The 14694-nt window shown below is 33.9% G+C and overlaps 1 protein-coding gene across 1 annotated transcript; it reads left to right on the forward strand.

The window, feature by feature from the left end:
• Positions 1-12971: 12971 nt before the first annotated feature.
• Positions 12972-14441, forward strand: LOC107911721 (homeobox-leucine zipper protein ATHB-12). Its single transcript, XM_041099175.1, has 2 exons — positions 12972-13718; positions 13801-14441. The coding sequence occupies exons 1-2, from the start codon at positions 13362-13364 to the stop codon at positions 14140-14142; spliced, it is 699 nt and encodes a 232-aa protein (XP_040955109.1). The 5' UTR covers positions 12972-13361; the 3' UTR covers positions 14143-14441.
• Positions 14442-14694: the final 253 nt, after the last annotated feature.

The raw sequence follows: 14694 nt of genomic DNA on the forward strand, positions 1-14694 counted from the left end.
TTGGGAATATAGTGTTGACGGCTACTGGAATACGTGTTAAATTCAAGGGCCTTGTGCTTTAGTTTGGAAAGTGACAAATAGCAAATTTGAATGCTATCTAGAAACCAAATTGATGGATTATTGAACGATGAGAAGATAACTTTGTTGGCCAACAGCTATTATTGGGTGTAAAAATAAAAACCTACTTGCTTTGTTTCTGAGAATAACCAAACATATGTTTTGGATCCTCATCATGTTTCCCAGGGGCACAGCTCAACCATGATATTAACATCATGAACAATTAAACATATTAAATTCCCTTTATCCTGGTAATTAGTCAAAGCTAGATATAAAGTGAGATGGCGAAAGCTTTTATCGCTATTGCTGTTTAATTAGCTTGTGGAAAAAGGTTCTGAAATGGTTTGAATACCTGAGGTTCCAATAGATCCGTGTCTTATCTTCAACATGTAAATTGACATTGATGTTAGATCCGATATTAATGAATTAAGTCCTTGCACCAGGAAATTTAAAAGAAATGCAGTCATTCCTTTTTAGAAGAATATTGATCTCTTCAACGACACCAGCTGAAGTGACGTGCAGTGCATGTAAGCTGTTCTTTCATATTATAGCCAAATTAAGGAAATTTTAAGTACATAGTTTTAATATTTAACAAAGTGCTGCCAAACCATCTAGGATTTAGACCATGTAAATCGCATCTCTTGTGATATATTAAGATGCATGTATCTCGTGATATGGATTAGGTGGCAAAGTTATAAATTTGCATGAATATTGATACCAAACCGAGGGTATCCAATTGATACATAATCTGAAAAGCTTTTTATTTTGGCCAATATTGGTATCAACAGTAGCAGGGAACAATGAATGTGGAAGTTTAGAAAATATTAAAGAATGCAAGAAATCCAAAAGTAGGCTAATAGATAATTATGACATATAATATATATATAAGCATAATATTTTTTTTCCTCCAACTTATAGACTAATAGAAATCGAGAGGGCCGAAATCGGTTCATTATGCTTTAAAAAATGTGCAAATATATATAGAAGCATAATATTTTTTTTCCTCCAACATAAAAAAATAAATTATTTTAGCTCTCATTTTAATTTTTTGTCTCTTTTAACCCTTAAACTTACGTTGTTTGTCAAATCACTTCAAAATTATTGGGAAAATTAATGTTTGTTTAACTTTCCTGATATGGCATACATGCGGATGTCAAGTTATGTTAGGGTCGTCCCGATTAAGCAACAAGTAACAAAAATAGCGGAATAAATTGAGAAATTAAACACACAAATTTAACGTGGAAAAACCCCTCCAAAAAGGATAAAAAACCACGGGCAAAGATAATTTTACTATAATGACAAGAGAACGAAGAGTACAAAAGATGGAGATAAAACTAAACCCCAAAAACCCGAAAACAAAGAACCCTCAAAACGTAAACACAAAATTCTCTAAATGTGTTATGAGTTCTAATCTCTAATGGGTATCTTTACTAAGGTTGTAAAAGAGCCAATTTATAGGCTAAATTCATATATCAAATAATAATAAAATAATCTAAACTAATCAGTGTTTGACTGAAACAAATAAACAGAGTTTAACTAAAAGATTATTTCTCAAATTTGACTGAAACTAGGAGTCATACTTAACAAATCTCCACCTTGACTCATATTTCCACAACGCCATCTTTGCCAAAGCCCGCCACGAGCCTATCTTGAACTATGCAGGGAATTAACTGAGTCAAATCTGTGCTTAGAAACATGAAGACTTCTAGCCTTCGACTTGTACACTGCCAAATCAAGGCTAACCCGGGTCTGATTGTCACGAACACAGTGCCCTAAATTTTCAAAACCTGCATCCAAAAGAGAACCTCTCTTCAACGAAACGATCATACATTTTTCCCTCCTATGACTAAGTTGCCTCCGCTCTAAATGAGTTGACTTCGACTCTGTAACGGATGAGGGATATCCGATTTCACCAGTCACTGTAGAACTTTCCAGAATATAAAGACTGCTAGTTCTTTTACCTTTTAACAAAACGAGAGCTCCACGAGATACTTTAATACCGCACGACTCGATGTTGATTTTGATCCTTTCAAGTCTAAAATACTCAAGGAGATGAGAATCTTTCGTAAATCAGGTACATACCTGACATCTGAGAGTGTCCTAATTGTCCCATCGTGTGTCCTGATTTTAATAGTTCCAATACCAACTACCTTACTAGATGAATCGTTTCCCATGCGCATAACTCCACCTTCAACCGAACTGTATGTAGATAACCATTTTCTATTGGGACACATGTGGAAAGAACATCCCGAATCTAGGATCCACTTGGACGTGAGCTTGGAGTTATCGCTCGTTGACACTAACAAGAAATCATCACCGCTTTCATCGGCCAAATTAGCACCAGCTACATCTTCCTCGTTACTCTCAGCAGCTCTTTTATTTCGTAGTGTATAACAATCTGCTTTGACGTGACCTAACTTTTTACAATAGCGACACCTTTTGTCTCGTTTCTTTGATGCTACTAAAACGGAAGCTTGGCTATCTGCCTTGCTATCCAAATGAAGCTCATTATCGAGTTTGTCTCTACACAACAAATGACCCTTCACATCTTCGAACGAGATTTTGTCTCTGCCATAAATCAGGGTCTCCCTGAAAGACTTGTATGAAAGGGGTAAAGAGCACAATAATAGCATAGCTTGATCTTCATCATCAATATGAACCTCAACATTCTTTGAATCATTTAAAAGAGTAATGAATTGAACGATGTGATCTCTAAGAAGCTCACATTCGTTCATGCGAAACGTAAATAGATATTGTTTCAACACTAAACGGTTAGCCAAAGACTTAGTCGCATAAAGAGTTTCTAACCTTTTCCACAAGGCGGATGAGGTCTTCTCCATCAATACCTCCTGCAATACTGTTTTCGCGAGGCACAACTGGATTGCAGACAAGGCTTTTTCATCAAGCTCTTCCCATTCTGTTTTATTTAGATTCTCAGGCTTTTTCCCAGTAACAACATTTTTTAAACCGGATTGAACTAGAATTGCCATCATCCGAACTTGCCACAGATTGAAATTTGTCTCACCATCGAACTTCTCAATTTCAAACCTTGTTGTCGCTATATCTGAATGGGCTGACCTATGAAATTGAACTAGCTCTGATACCACTTATTAAGATCGTCCCGATTAAGCAACAAGTAACAAAAATAGCGGAATAAATTGAGAAATTGAACACACAAATTTAACGTGGAAAAACCCCTCCAAAGAGGATAAAAAACCACGGGCAAAGATAATTTTACTATAATGACAAAAGAACGAAGAGTACAAAAGATGGAGATAAAACTAAACCCCAAAAACCCGAAAACAAAGAACCCTCAAAACGTAAACACAAAATTCTCTAAATGTATTATGAGTTCTAATCTCTAATGGATATCTTTACTAAGGTTGTAACAGAGCCTATTTATAGGCTAAATTCATATATCAAATAATAATAAAATAATCTAAACTAATTAGTGTTTGACTGAAACAAATAAATAGAGTTTAACTAAAAGATTATTTCTCAAATTTGACTAAAAATGACTTAACAAATCTCCACCTTGACTCATATTTCCACAACGCCATCTTTGCCAAAGCCCGTCATGAGCCTATCTTGAACTATGCAGTGAATTAACTGAGTCGAATCTGTGCTTAGAAACTGGAAGACTTCTAGCCTTCGACTTGTACACTGCCAAATCAAAACTAACCCGAGTCTGATTTTCACGAACACAGTGCCCTAACTTTTCAAAACCTGCATCCAAAAGAGAACCTCACTTCAACGAAACTGTCATACATTTTTCCCTCCTATGACCAAGTTGCCCCCGCTCCAAATGAGTTGACTTCGACTCTGTAACGGATGAGGGATATCTGATTTCACCGGTCACTGTAAAACCTTCCAGAATATAAAGACTGCCAGTTTTTTACCTTTTAACAAAACGAGAGCTCCACGAGATACTTTTATACCGCACTACTAGATGTTGATTTTGAATCCTTTCAAGTCTAAAATACTCAAGGAGATGAGATTCTTTCGTAAACCAGGTACATACCTGACATCTGAGAGTGTCCTAATTGTCCCATCGTGTGTCCTGATTTTAATAGTTCCAATACCAACTACCTTTCTAGATGAATCGTTTCCCATGCGCATAACTCCACCTTCAACAGAACTGTATGTAGATAACCATTTTTTATTGGGACACATTTGGAAAGAACATTCCGAATCTAGGATCCACTTGGACGTGAGCTTGGAGTTATCGGTCGTTGACACTAACAAGAAATCATCATCGCTTTCATCGACCAAATTAGCACCAGCTACATCTTCCTTGTTACTCTCAGTAGCTATTTTATTTCGTAGTTTATAACAATCTGCTTTGACGTAACCTAACTTTTTACAATAGTGACACCTTTTGTCTCGTTTCTTTGATGCTACTAAAATGGAAGCTTGCCTATCTGCCTTGCTATCCAAATGAAGCTCATTATCGAGTTTGTCTCTACTCAACAAGTGACCCTTCACATCTTCGAATGAGATTTTGTCTCTGCCATAAATCAGGGTCTCCCTGAAAGACTTTTATGAAAGGGGTAAAGAGCACAATAATAGCATAGCTTGATCTTCATCATCAATATGAACCTCAACGTTCTTTAAATCATTTAAAAGAGTAATGAATTGAATGATGTGATCTCTAAGAAGCTCACCTTCGTTCATGTGAAATGTAAATAGATGTTGTTTCAACACTAAACGGTTAGCCAAAGACTTAGTCGCATAAAGAGTTTCTAACCTTTTCCACAAGGCGGATGAGGTCTTCTCCATCAATACCTCCTGCAATATCATATTCGCGAAGCACAACTGGATTGTAGACAAGGCCTTTTCATCAAGCTCTTCCCATTCTGTTTTATTGAGATTCTCAGGCTTTTTCCCGGTAACAAAATTTTTCAAACCAGATTGAACTACAATCGCCATCATCCGAACTTGCCACAGATTGAAATTTGTCTCACCATCGAACTTCTCAATTTCAAACCTTGTTGTTGCCATATCTGAATGGGCTGACCTATGAAAATTGAACTAGCTCTTATACCATTTGTTAGGATCGTCTTGATTAAGCAATAGGTAACAAAAATAGCGGAATAAATTGAGAAATTGAACACACAAATTTAACGTGAAAAAACCCTTTCAAAGAGGATAAAAAACTATGGGCAAAGATAATTTTACTATAATGGCAAAAGAACGAAGAGTACAAAAGATGGAGATAAAACTAAACCCCAAAAACCCAAAAACAAAGAACCCTCAAAACGTAAACACAAAATTCTCTAAATGTATCTTTACTAAGGTTGTAAAAGAGCCTATTTATAAGCTAAATTCATATATCAAATAATATTAAACTAATCTAAATTAATCAGTGTTTGACTGAAACAAATAAACAGGGTTTAACTAAAAGATTATTTCTCAAATTTCACTAAAAATAGGAGTTATACTTAAACAAATCTCCACATTGACTCCTATTTCCACAACGTCATCTTTGCCAAAGCCCGCCATGAGCCTATCTTGAATTATGCAGGGAATTAACTGAGTCAAATCTGTGCTTAGAAACTGGAAGACTTCTAGCCTTCGAATTGTACACTGCCAAATCAAAACTAACCCGGGTCTGATTTTCACGAACACAGTGCCCTAACTTTTCAAAACCTGCATCCAAAAGAGAACCTCTCTTCAACGAAACTGTCATACATTTTTCCCTCCTATGACCAAGTTGCCTCCGCTCCAAATGAGTTGACTTCGACTCTGTAACGGATGAGGGATATTTGATTTCACCGGTCACTGTAGAACCTTCCAAAATATAAAGACTGCCAGTTTTTTTACCTTATAACGAAACGAGAGCTCCACGAGATACTTTAATACCGCTCGACTTGATGTTGATTTTGAATCCTTTCAAGCCTAAAATACTCAAGGAGATTAGATTCTTTCGTAAACCAGGTACATACCTGACATCTGAGAGTGTCCTAATTGTCCCATCGTGTGTCCTGATTTTAATAGTTCCAATACCAACTACCTTACTAGATGAATCGTTTCCCATGCGCATAACTCCACCTTCAACCGAACTGTATGTAGATAATAATTTTCTATTGGGACACATTTGGAAAGAACATCCCGAATCTAGGATCCACTTGGACGTGAGCTTGGAGTTATCGGTCGTTGACACTAACAAGAAATCATCATCGCTTTCATCGGCTAAATTAGCACCAGCTACATCTTCCTCGTTACTCTCAGCAGCTCTTTTATTTCGTAGTTTATAACAATCTGCTTTGACGTGACCTAACTTTTTACAATAGCGACACCTTTTGTCTCGTTTCTTTGATGCTACTAAAATGGAAGCTTGCCTATCTACCTTGCTATCCAAATGAAGCTCATTATCCAGTTTGTCTCTACTCAACAAATGACCCTTCACATCTTCGAACGAGATTTTGTCTCTGCCATAAATCAGGGTCTCCCTAAAAAACTTGTATGAAGGGGGTAAATAGCACAATAATAGCATAGCTTGATCTTCATCATCAATATGAACCTCAACGTTCTTTAAATCATTTAAAAGAGTAATGAATTAAATGATGTGATCTCTAAGAAGCTCACCTTCATTCATGTGAAACGTAAATAGATGTTGTTTCAACACTAAACGGTTAGCCAAAGACTTAGTCGCATAAAGAGTTTCTAACCTTTTCCACAAGGCGGATGAGGTCTTCTACATCAATACCTCCTGCAATACTGTATTCGCGAGGCACAACTGGATTGCAGACAAGGCCTTTTCATCAAGCTCTTCCCATTCTGTTTTATTGAGATTCTCAAGCTTCTTCCCGGTTACAACATTTTTCAAACCGAATTGAACTAGAATTGCCATCATCCGACCTTGCCATAGATTGAAATTTGTCTCACCATCGAACTTCTCAATTTCAAACCTTGTTGTTGCCATATCTGAATGGGCTGACCTATGAAAATTGAACTAGCTCTGATACCACTTGTTAGGATCGTCCCGATTAAGCAACAAGTAACAAAAATAGCGGAATAAATTGAGAAATTGAACACACAAATTTAACGTGGAAAAACCCCTCCAAAGAGGATAAAAAACCACGGGTAAAGATAATTTTACTATAATGGCAAAAGAACGAATAGTACAAAAGATAGAGATAAAACTAAACCCCAAAAACCCGAAAATAAATAACCCTCAAAACGTAAACACAAAATTCTCTAAATGTGTTATGAGTTCTAATCTCTAATGGGTATCTTTACTAAGGTTGTAAAAGAGCCTATTTATAGGCTAAATTCATATATCAAATAATAATAAAATAATCTAAACTAATCAGTGTTTGACTATAACAAATAAACAGAGTTTAACTAAAAGATTATTTCTCAAATTTGACTGAAAATAGGAGTCATACTTAACAAGTTTGGAATTAATTATTTTTTTAATTTTAAAAAATAAAAATATAAAATTATCAAAATATATAAAATATTTTTTAATTTTTAATAATTAATTGATTGCTAACATGAATATGTTACAATCCACAGATCAAAGCCCATGAAAAATGCACACAAAGCGTCCATAGAGGTCAATTGATTAAATGAGGCTCATTTGACCCACTCGAACTAGCCCAATTCATGGAACACATAGAGAAGTCTATCTACTTGAAACATTTGTGGCCTAATGAAACACTCCAGTAACATTTGAGTTACCAAAATAATTATTATAAATTCTAAGAGATAAATATGTATAGAGTTTAAATCCCTTAGGACTCTCATCTTGTAGATAGACACTAATCGTAGCGTTGATATAATTCAATCTGTATTGTTAGATGTGGAGGAGCTCAACTATAAATAAAGGTATTTTCCCTCATTTGTAATCATCCCATTAGTAGTAAAATAATATATTTGAGGGTATTTACTCAAACACCTTGTGTGCATTGCTTTCTTGTGCCATTTCAGTTCTTTCGTTGCTCTTTCGCTTGGAGTTGCTTCCACTATATTTTGGTGTCTTAGAGAATGTCATAAGAATTCTCATCTTTTGAGAGTTATGTTGACTTAGGCGGATTTGAAGCAAAGAAATCGTCTAAGGATGTGTAGTTTGCTAGACTTAAGTTATTGCCCCTTAACAATTGGTATTCGAGCTAAGGTTTCAAAGGCGCCAGTTGAGATGACGAAAATAGTAAATGAGTAGGTTGAGCCTACAGAGACCCGTGGTAAGGCAAGAAAGCTAGCAGCTCGAGGGATATACTGTCAATTTTCGAAGGCAAGGTTGCCAAACTTGAAGGCTCCATGGGTGATGTCTATTTGGGATTAATTTGTGGATTTTTATCCATTGTGATTTATACTTTAAGACATGAAAGAGTCAAACATGATAAGCCATTTTTCAAAAATTATTATTTTAGGTTGTCTCCCCGAATTGAAACATTATCTTGAAATTTTAAATTTACAAGTTTGACATTAAAACCATATTTTTTTGTGAGCTTTTGAGCCTATAGAGCTTATATTTTTTTGTGCTTATTTTATTTTTAGTTGTGAGAATGTCAACTTGATTTTTTTATTCTAGAACTTGCTTCGGTTATATATGCCGAGGCCACATTATTAATTTGATATACTGAGATGATATAGGAACTTATGATATAACCCGCTTAACCTTTAAATAGTTTACCTGTTGAATTAACCCCTAGTAAACCTCGTTGATCCTAACACATTTTTTTTACTTATCATCCGTTCATGTTAACCCGTAAAACCAAATTTATTTTGTAAAAAAATATTATTGACTCCCTTTTTATCGAGATTCAATTTGGTTAGTTGCCTGGCCATGTTTAATCATTTGTATTGTTGAATTTTACTTTATTCTAAAAAAAAAAGAAATGAAAAAAATGAAAAAAAAATTGATTGAGCATGAATCGCTAGTCTCATATTTTGTTCAAAAGCTCATATTCATTCTTTATTTCTTGTTGATGTAAATTATTTTAATTTAGCAACTGATTTTTTTTTTTGGTTTGGTAACTTATCAACTCGATTCTCAATTGCAACCAACTCTTCTAACCTTTTCTGTACCCTTAACCTTAGCCCCGTTATAACCTCGTAAAAACCTCTTGATTGGTGTATCATCTCAGTCTATAATGGTGGGGATTTAATTTTCAAACAAACCTATGGTAATAACATTTCTTATTTGACCGTTTAGTGCATATTACTTGAACCTTAAACACTTTGAGTGCTTTGAGTGAACCTTAGTGAGGGTGTTAGTTCTTGTTTAGTTTGAATTTCAAGTAATTGTTGAGATAGGGGAGATTCCTATGTTTTATGCCTTAAAATTTTCTGCTTAGATTACTTGTATTCTTTAGTGTCATTTTAGTTTGAATTTCCAATGCATGATTATATGTAGATTATCCTAAGACATTACTGATGAAAATAATGAATTAAGGGAAGTTAACTTGAATGTGGGTTGAGAATTTTGCTTGAAGAGAAGCAAATGCTTAAATGTGGGGATATTTGACAAGTGCTAAAAGGAGCATGTTTTAACCTTATTCTTAATGCATTTTGGGTGATTATTTGATGTTAATTGTGAATTTTGTACTCTTAATCCTTTAAATTCATGTTTTATTGCTTAATAGAACACTTGGGAAGCAAAAGGAGCAACAACTAGAGCGTCGAAGCAAGCTACAGGAGCCATATGGGCTGAACAAGTCCACACAGCTAGGCCACACAGGCATGTGGTAGGCCATGTTGATTTCTTAGAATTGCGCACTGAACAATGGAAGATCTCAATTTTTAAGTTCTTCGGGCATTCTAAGACGTATATATGAAAAAAATAAGAAAATAAGAGAGACCTGCCAAAGAATGTTCAAGAAAACAACTCGAAAAACAACATTGAAGCCGACTTTGAAGTAGATTTATGTCAAGATTGAAGATTCGCAGTTGATTTCTTAGGTAGTTATCATGAGTTTCTTTGTTTCTTTTGGTTATATTGTATCTTGGATGTTTCCATTTCCAAGCATGAACTAATTTTCTAAATACATGGATTCTGTCATTTGATTTTTATTTTACGCAATAAATTCTTAGTTTCTTGTTCTCAATTATGTGTATTTAATTCTTGGTTTGATATTTCTATATTATTAATCCATGTTTGATGTGCTTAAATCAATGGTTGAATAGACCCTGTTTCAGATTAGATCTTGCGTAATTAAATAGAATTGCATGTAATCCTACAAATAGGACGACATAAATCTACCGGATTAGAGTCAAATCTAATAGGGGAATCCATAGCACGAGTTAATAAGATAATAGGAGTTTTATTAGAAAGAAATTTCAATTAATCAACATAGATTCAGTTGCTCTTATGCTCGAAAGAGATATTAGCATAATTTAGAAATTTCTATGGATCAATGTGCTAAGTAAAGAAATTACGTAATTTAGATTGATCGTGACAGGTGAAATCTAGGTGAATTCTTTCCTGGGTATTGGTTTGCTTCTTTGTTGTTAATCAATTATTTTTGTGATTTACTGTTTGTCGAGTTCGTTAGTAATTAAGTTAATTTTAGTTTTAATCAATCACTTGAAGTATTCGATTCAAATAATAGAAATACGTTAATTACTAGTACTTTTAGTCTTTCCGGGAATGATATATTTACTCACCGTAGCTATACTATTAATTGATAGATGCACTTGCCTTAATTAAGTTTTTAGTTGGTTTTGTGACACATCAAAGATGGAAGAATGAGAGAAAGAACTTTTGAGGATTTATGGTATGTTTTCCAAATAAAATTTCACTCCTATTTATAGGAATTTTCATGTCTCTTCATAAAAACATCTTTCAATAGGTGTCTTCTCTGAATAATCACATATCTAAAAGAGACATAATTATTCATGTAATATCTCTTGATTAAATATAACTATTCAAATAATATTGTTTGAATAGTTATAATTTTTTGTCAAAAATCAAGTGATATATCTCTTTATCAATAACCAAATGATATAACTTTTGATTAATTACACCTTTTTATTTATAGTTATTGGAACACTATAAATATTTGAAAATGTTCCAATAATATTTAAATATTGGTATTCTATAAATGCCAATCAACACCATTACTGACATGTCATCATAGATTGAAAAGTCATATGCCACGTCATCCATTTGGGTTTACATTTTAAAATGAAGAGACTTAATTACTTTTTTTTCTAGTAGAGAGACTTGTTTGCTCCTTTATTGATAATACATCGGTGGGTACTTTCACCAAATTTAAACCCTATTACCTATTAGTAGTTTTTTAAATTTATTGTGGGTTTAAATCAATTTATATAAAATGATAGAAATGACCTCGTAATAATATTTATTATTTTATAAAAAATAATTATTTCTTAATTAAGTTGGTGTGACTCATGACACATGTTTAATCGAAGACTTAAATGTAATAACAGAAGATGTCACACTCATGATGTGAGTGGAAAAATATTAAAATTATATTTATAAAAGAATTGATAATTAAGTTATAGGTAAAATGATATAGTGTTTATTGTTAAATAGTTTTTAGGCTTCAGTTTAATGTTTAGATATTACAATTTTATTTATTTTATTTAAACATTTCACATAAAAATAGTAAAAAGTGAAAATATTATTATAAATAATATTAAATTCTTTAGTAAAAGAGGGTTTTTCAATACTGTTGAGTTGACATATAATATATAGTAAAATACTTTATATAATTTATTATTTATTTTTTTAACTAAAAAAATGAAAAGATAAATAAGTAGATAAATATACACTTGGCTTTCAAAGTTATCATTTAATTGAATCTCTCTAAATCATGTCCCCCAACTAGAGCTTTCATTGTGAAAAAACAAAAAAATAAAAAATAAAAGCATCCTACCGTGCAGCTCCAAATAGAAAGAAAACGCAGAAAGGGTCAATTATTATTTTTTAATAATTTGGAATTCCCCAAACTTCACCAGCTACAAAAGTGATCTTTGGATATGGTGCCTACCAACAAAGTCGACAAAGAAATCACGCTTTATTAATAACGTGGCTTTCATCCCCCATGGAGCAGTTGAATCCAAATTCCAAATCTCATCTTCGTCTACCTCCGAAGGTAATTGCATTCTGCATCAAATAAAGATGCAGTGTATATATTGTAAATAGATAAGTGCTATAAACTTTTAATAAAAATTATATACAAGTTTCTTTTAAGTATATACCAGTTCGAAACTTACTAGATCAAAAATAATAAATTCTCAAAAAAATTACAGCTAAAATAACATACATAATATATTAATAATGTTCAAAATAACGTGAGAACATTAGGGAGAAAAGTCTGGAGAGAAGTCTTCAATACAATCTCGATACAATCTTTAAACAAATTGCTTGACCTGGTCAAATCTGATCCAATCTACAAGATATATTGTAAATGAACCATGCTTCATAAATACCCTGTAATACTTCTAATATCAGCAAGATTCATAGCACAAAGATTTTGTTCCAAACAATTACCAACACTAAGTAACAAATGTTTGTTCTTTTGTTGCGATCTCTTCCTTAGCATGATTACATGAGATAGCTAAGCATAATATGGAATTCAAGTAACAGATGTTTCCATGAGTAGCTTTGAACTCATTAGATCGGGAACTTATACGAACCGATTCGATAATTAAACTGAATTTTTGTTTTAATTTTAATAATTTCTTAATTAGATTGATTAGACCAATAAACTAGTAATCTAACCGATTCAACCATCAAATCTATTTAAAAAGACATTAGTTTCCATTTAGCAAATGCATGTGTTGACCACAACAATATTCCATGTGTAATGCTGATCATTGCTTTTGCTCCTATGACATAGGGTAGATATTTTACAAGCAAAGAATGGTCGAGTTAGAGATGTTTTAGAACTTTTCCTCTTCTAGATTAAGCATGGATTTTAATTTGCAAAGAGGGACAAGCAAGAAAAGATTCATTTCCATTTATAAATTTGCTCATGCAATAGAGCCTGATCAAGGCAGCAATCACATTACATGTGGATTACAGTAACAAATGGAAAAAAGATTGAAGACATAGATATCCACAAGGCATAAGAAAGAGAATGTCATACGATACTGGCTTTATTGGTTAAGAGAACCTATCAATCATTTGTCTCAATCACTTGAAAGCAACCATATAATTCAAGTAATTCTAAATCATGAACCAAGTATATATCTCCAGCCACCCTTCTTTGCTATATTTCTAATCTCAAACACATTAATATACCATCAAATTAGATGAAAAAAAACAAAGGGTTGTTGTTATTCACACTCCCTCTGTAATAATTAAAACCTAAAACAAAAATCCAATAATGGAGAGAGAGTATAATCCAGCAGCAGATGAAGCAATAGCGGAACAGGCACCTCAAACTCCAAAGAATAAGAAGAAGAATAAGATGAAGAAGAAGAGGAGGTTTAGTGATGAGCAAATCAGGTTACTCGAGTCGATATTCGAATCAGAGACGAAGCTGGAACCGAGAAAGAAGATGCAACTGGCGAGAGAGCTGGGGCTTCAGCCTCGCCAAGTAGCTATATGGTTCCAAAACAGAAGAGCCAGATGGAAGTCCAAACAAATAGAGCAAGATTACAACACACTCAAAGCTAATTATGACAACTTGGAGTCAAGATTCGAGTCCTTGAAGAAAGAGAAACACTCCTTGATTTTACAGGTACCCTAAATCCAAGATAATCACTTTCAGTGTCAGTCAGTTTATATAAAGAGAATGATAATATCTGTTGTTTCAATGGCAGATTCAGAAGTTGAGTGAACTGCTTGAGGAACCTCATAAGGGCGGGAAGGGTCTTGATGGAAGCAGCACGGGTGGTGGTGGTGGTTCAGATTATGGAGAGACCAAGTGCGAGACTGAAGTTGAAGCGCAGCCAAGTTTCCAGCACAAGGAATGCCTGGGCTTGCAAACTGAAAACGAAAGAGGTGATATAAAGCAAACAGGGCAAGGCGGAGAAGAATTTCTAATAATGGACGAGTATAGGAACGACTCCCCAGCTTCACCTGACAAATTTTACGGGCTTCATTCGGTTGACATGTTCGATCATTCGTATACCAATTGTCAGTGGTTAAACTTTTGGACTTGACACGCTCTTCCCTTCAACAATATTTTCAATGTCTACCAGAGAACTCTCAACTTGGGGCTCCCTGAAACATCAATAGAGGCCTGGAAACATGGAAAGTAACCACTGACAATTTGTTGACAAGAGGTATAAGTGTGGGTCATGGACTAATCTCTCTATGAATTTGCTAGAACACTACCAGGTAAAAGAGTTCAAGGTTCTGAAGTTCATTTTTAGGTTTGTTTTTTTATTGTGGTTAGTTATCGATGTATGATATTGTATATGAGGTTGTTCTTAATTTACAGTTCAATGTTAGTCCGTCATTACCAACCAATTTGTTAGTATAAAGAGCAGGAGAGATAAAAAGAATTATTCTCAACAAATTCAATTAATTCATATAACCACCTTCAAATTCGTGGCTAAATTTCTGCCGACATGTTTCTAAGCCACCTTAAGAAATTGGAGAAGAAATGATAAAATAATCATAAGATGAAACAATGATGGTTATTTTAAGAAGAAAAAGACAAAAGGAGAGCTTTTTCTTTTGTCCAAGTGACGTTTTAGGAAAAAGATGGA

This window comes from Gossypium hirsutum, chromosome D08 (genome assembly GCF_007990345.1).
Source record: "Gossypium hirsutum isolate 1008001.06 chromosome D08, Gossypium_hirsutum_v2.1, whole genome shotgun sequence".
Classification (NCBI taxonomy): Eukaryota; Viridiplantae; Streptophyta; class Magnoliopsida; order Malvales; family Malvaceae; genus Gossypium; species Gossypium hirsutum.

What these genes read in the sequence shown, in the direction of transcription:
- LOC107911721 (XM_041099175.1), top strand. Translation starts at nt 13,362, where the DNA reads ATGGAGAGAGAGTATAATCCAGCAGCAGATGAAGCAATAGCGGAACAG. An exon ending in AACACTCCTTGATTTTACAG is followed by an intron (nt 13,719 to 13,800) that starts GTACCCTAAATC and finishes TTTCAATGGCAG; the next exon opens with ATTCAGAAGTTGAGTGAACT.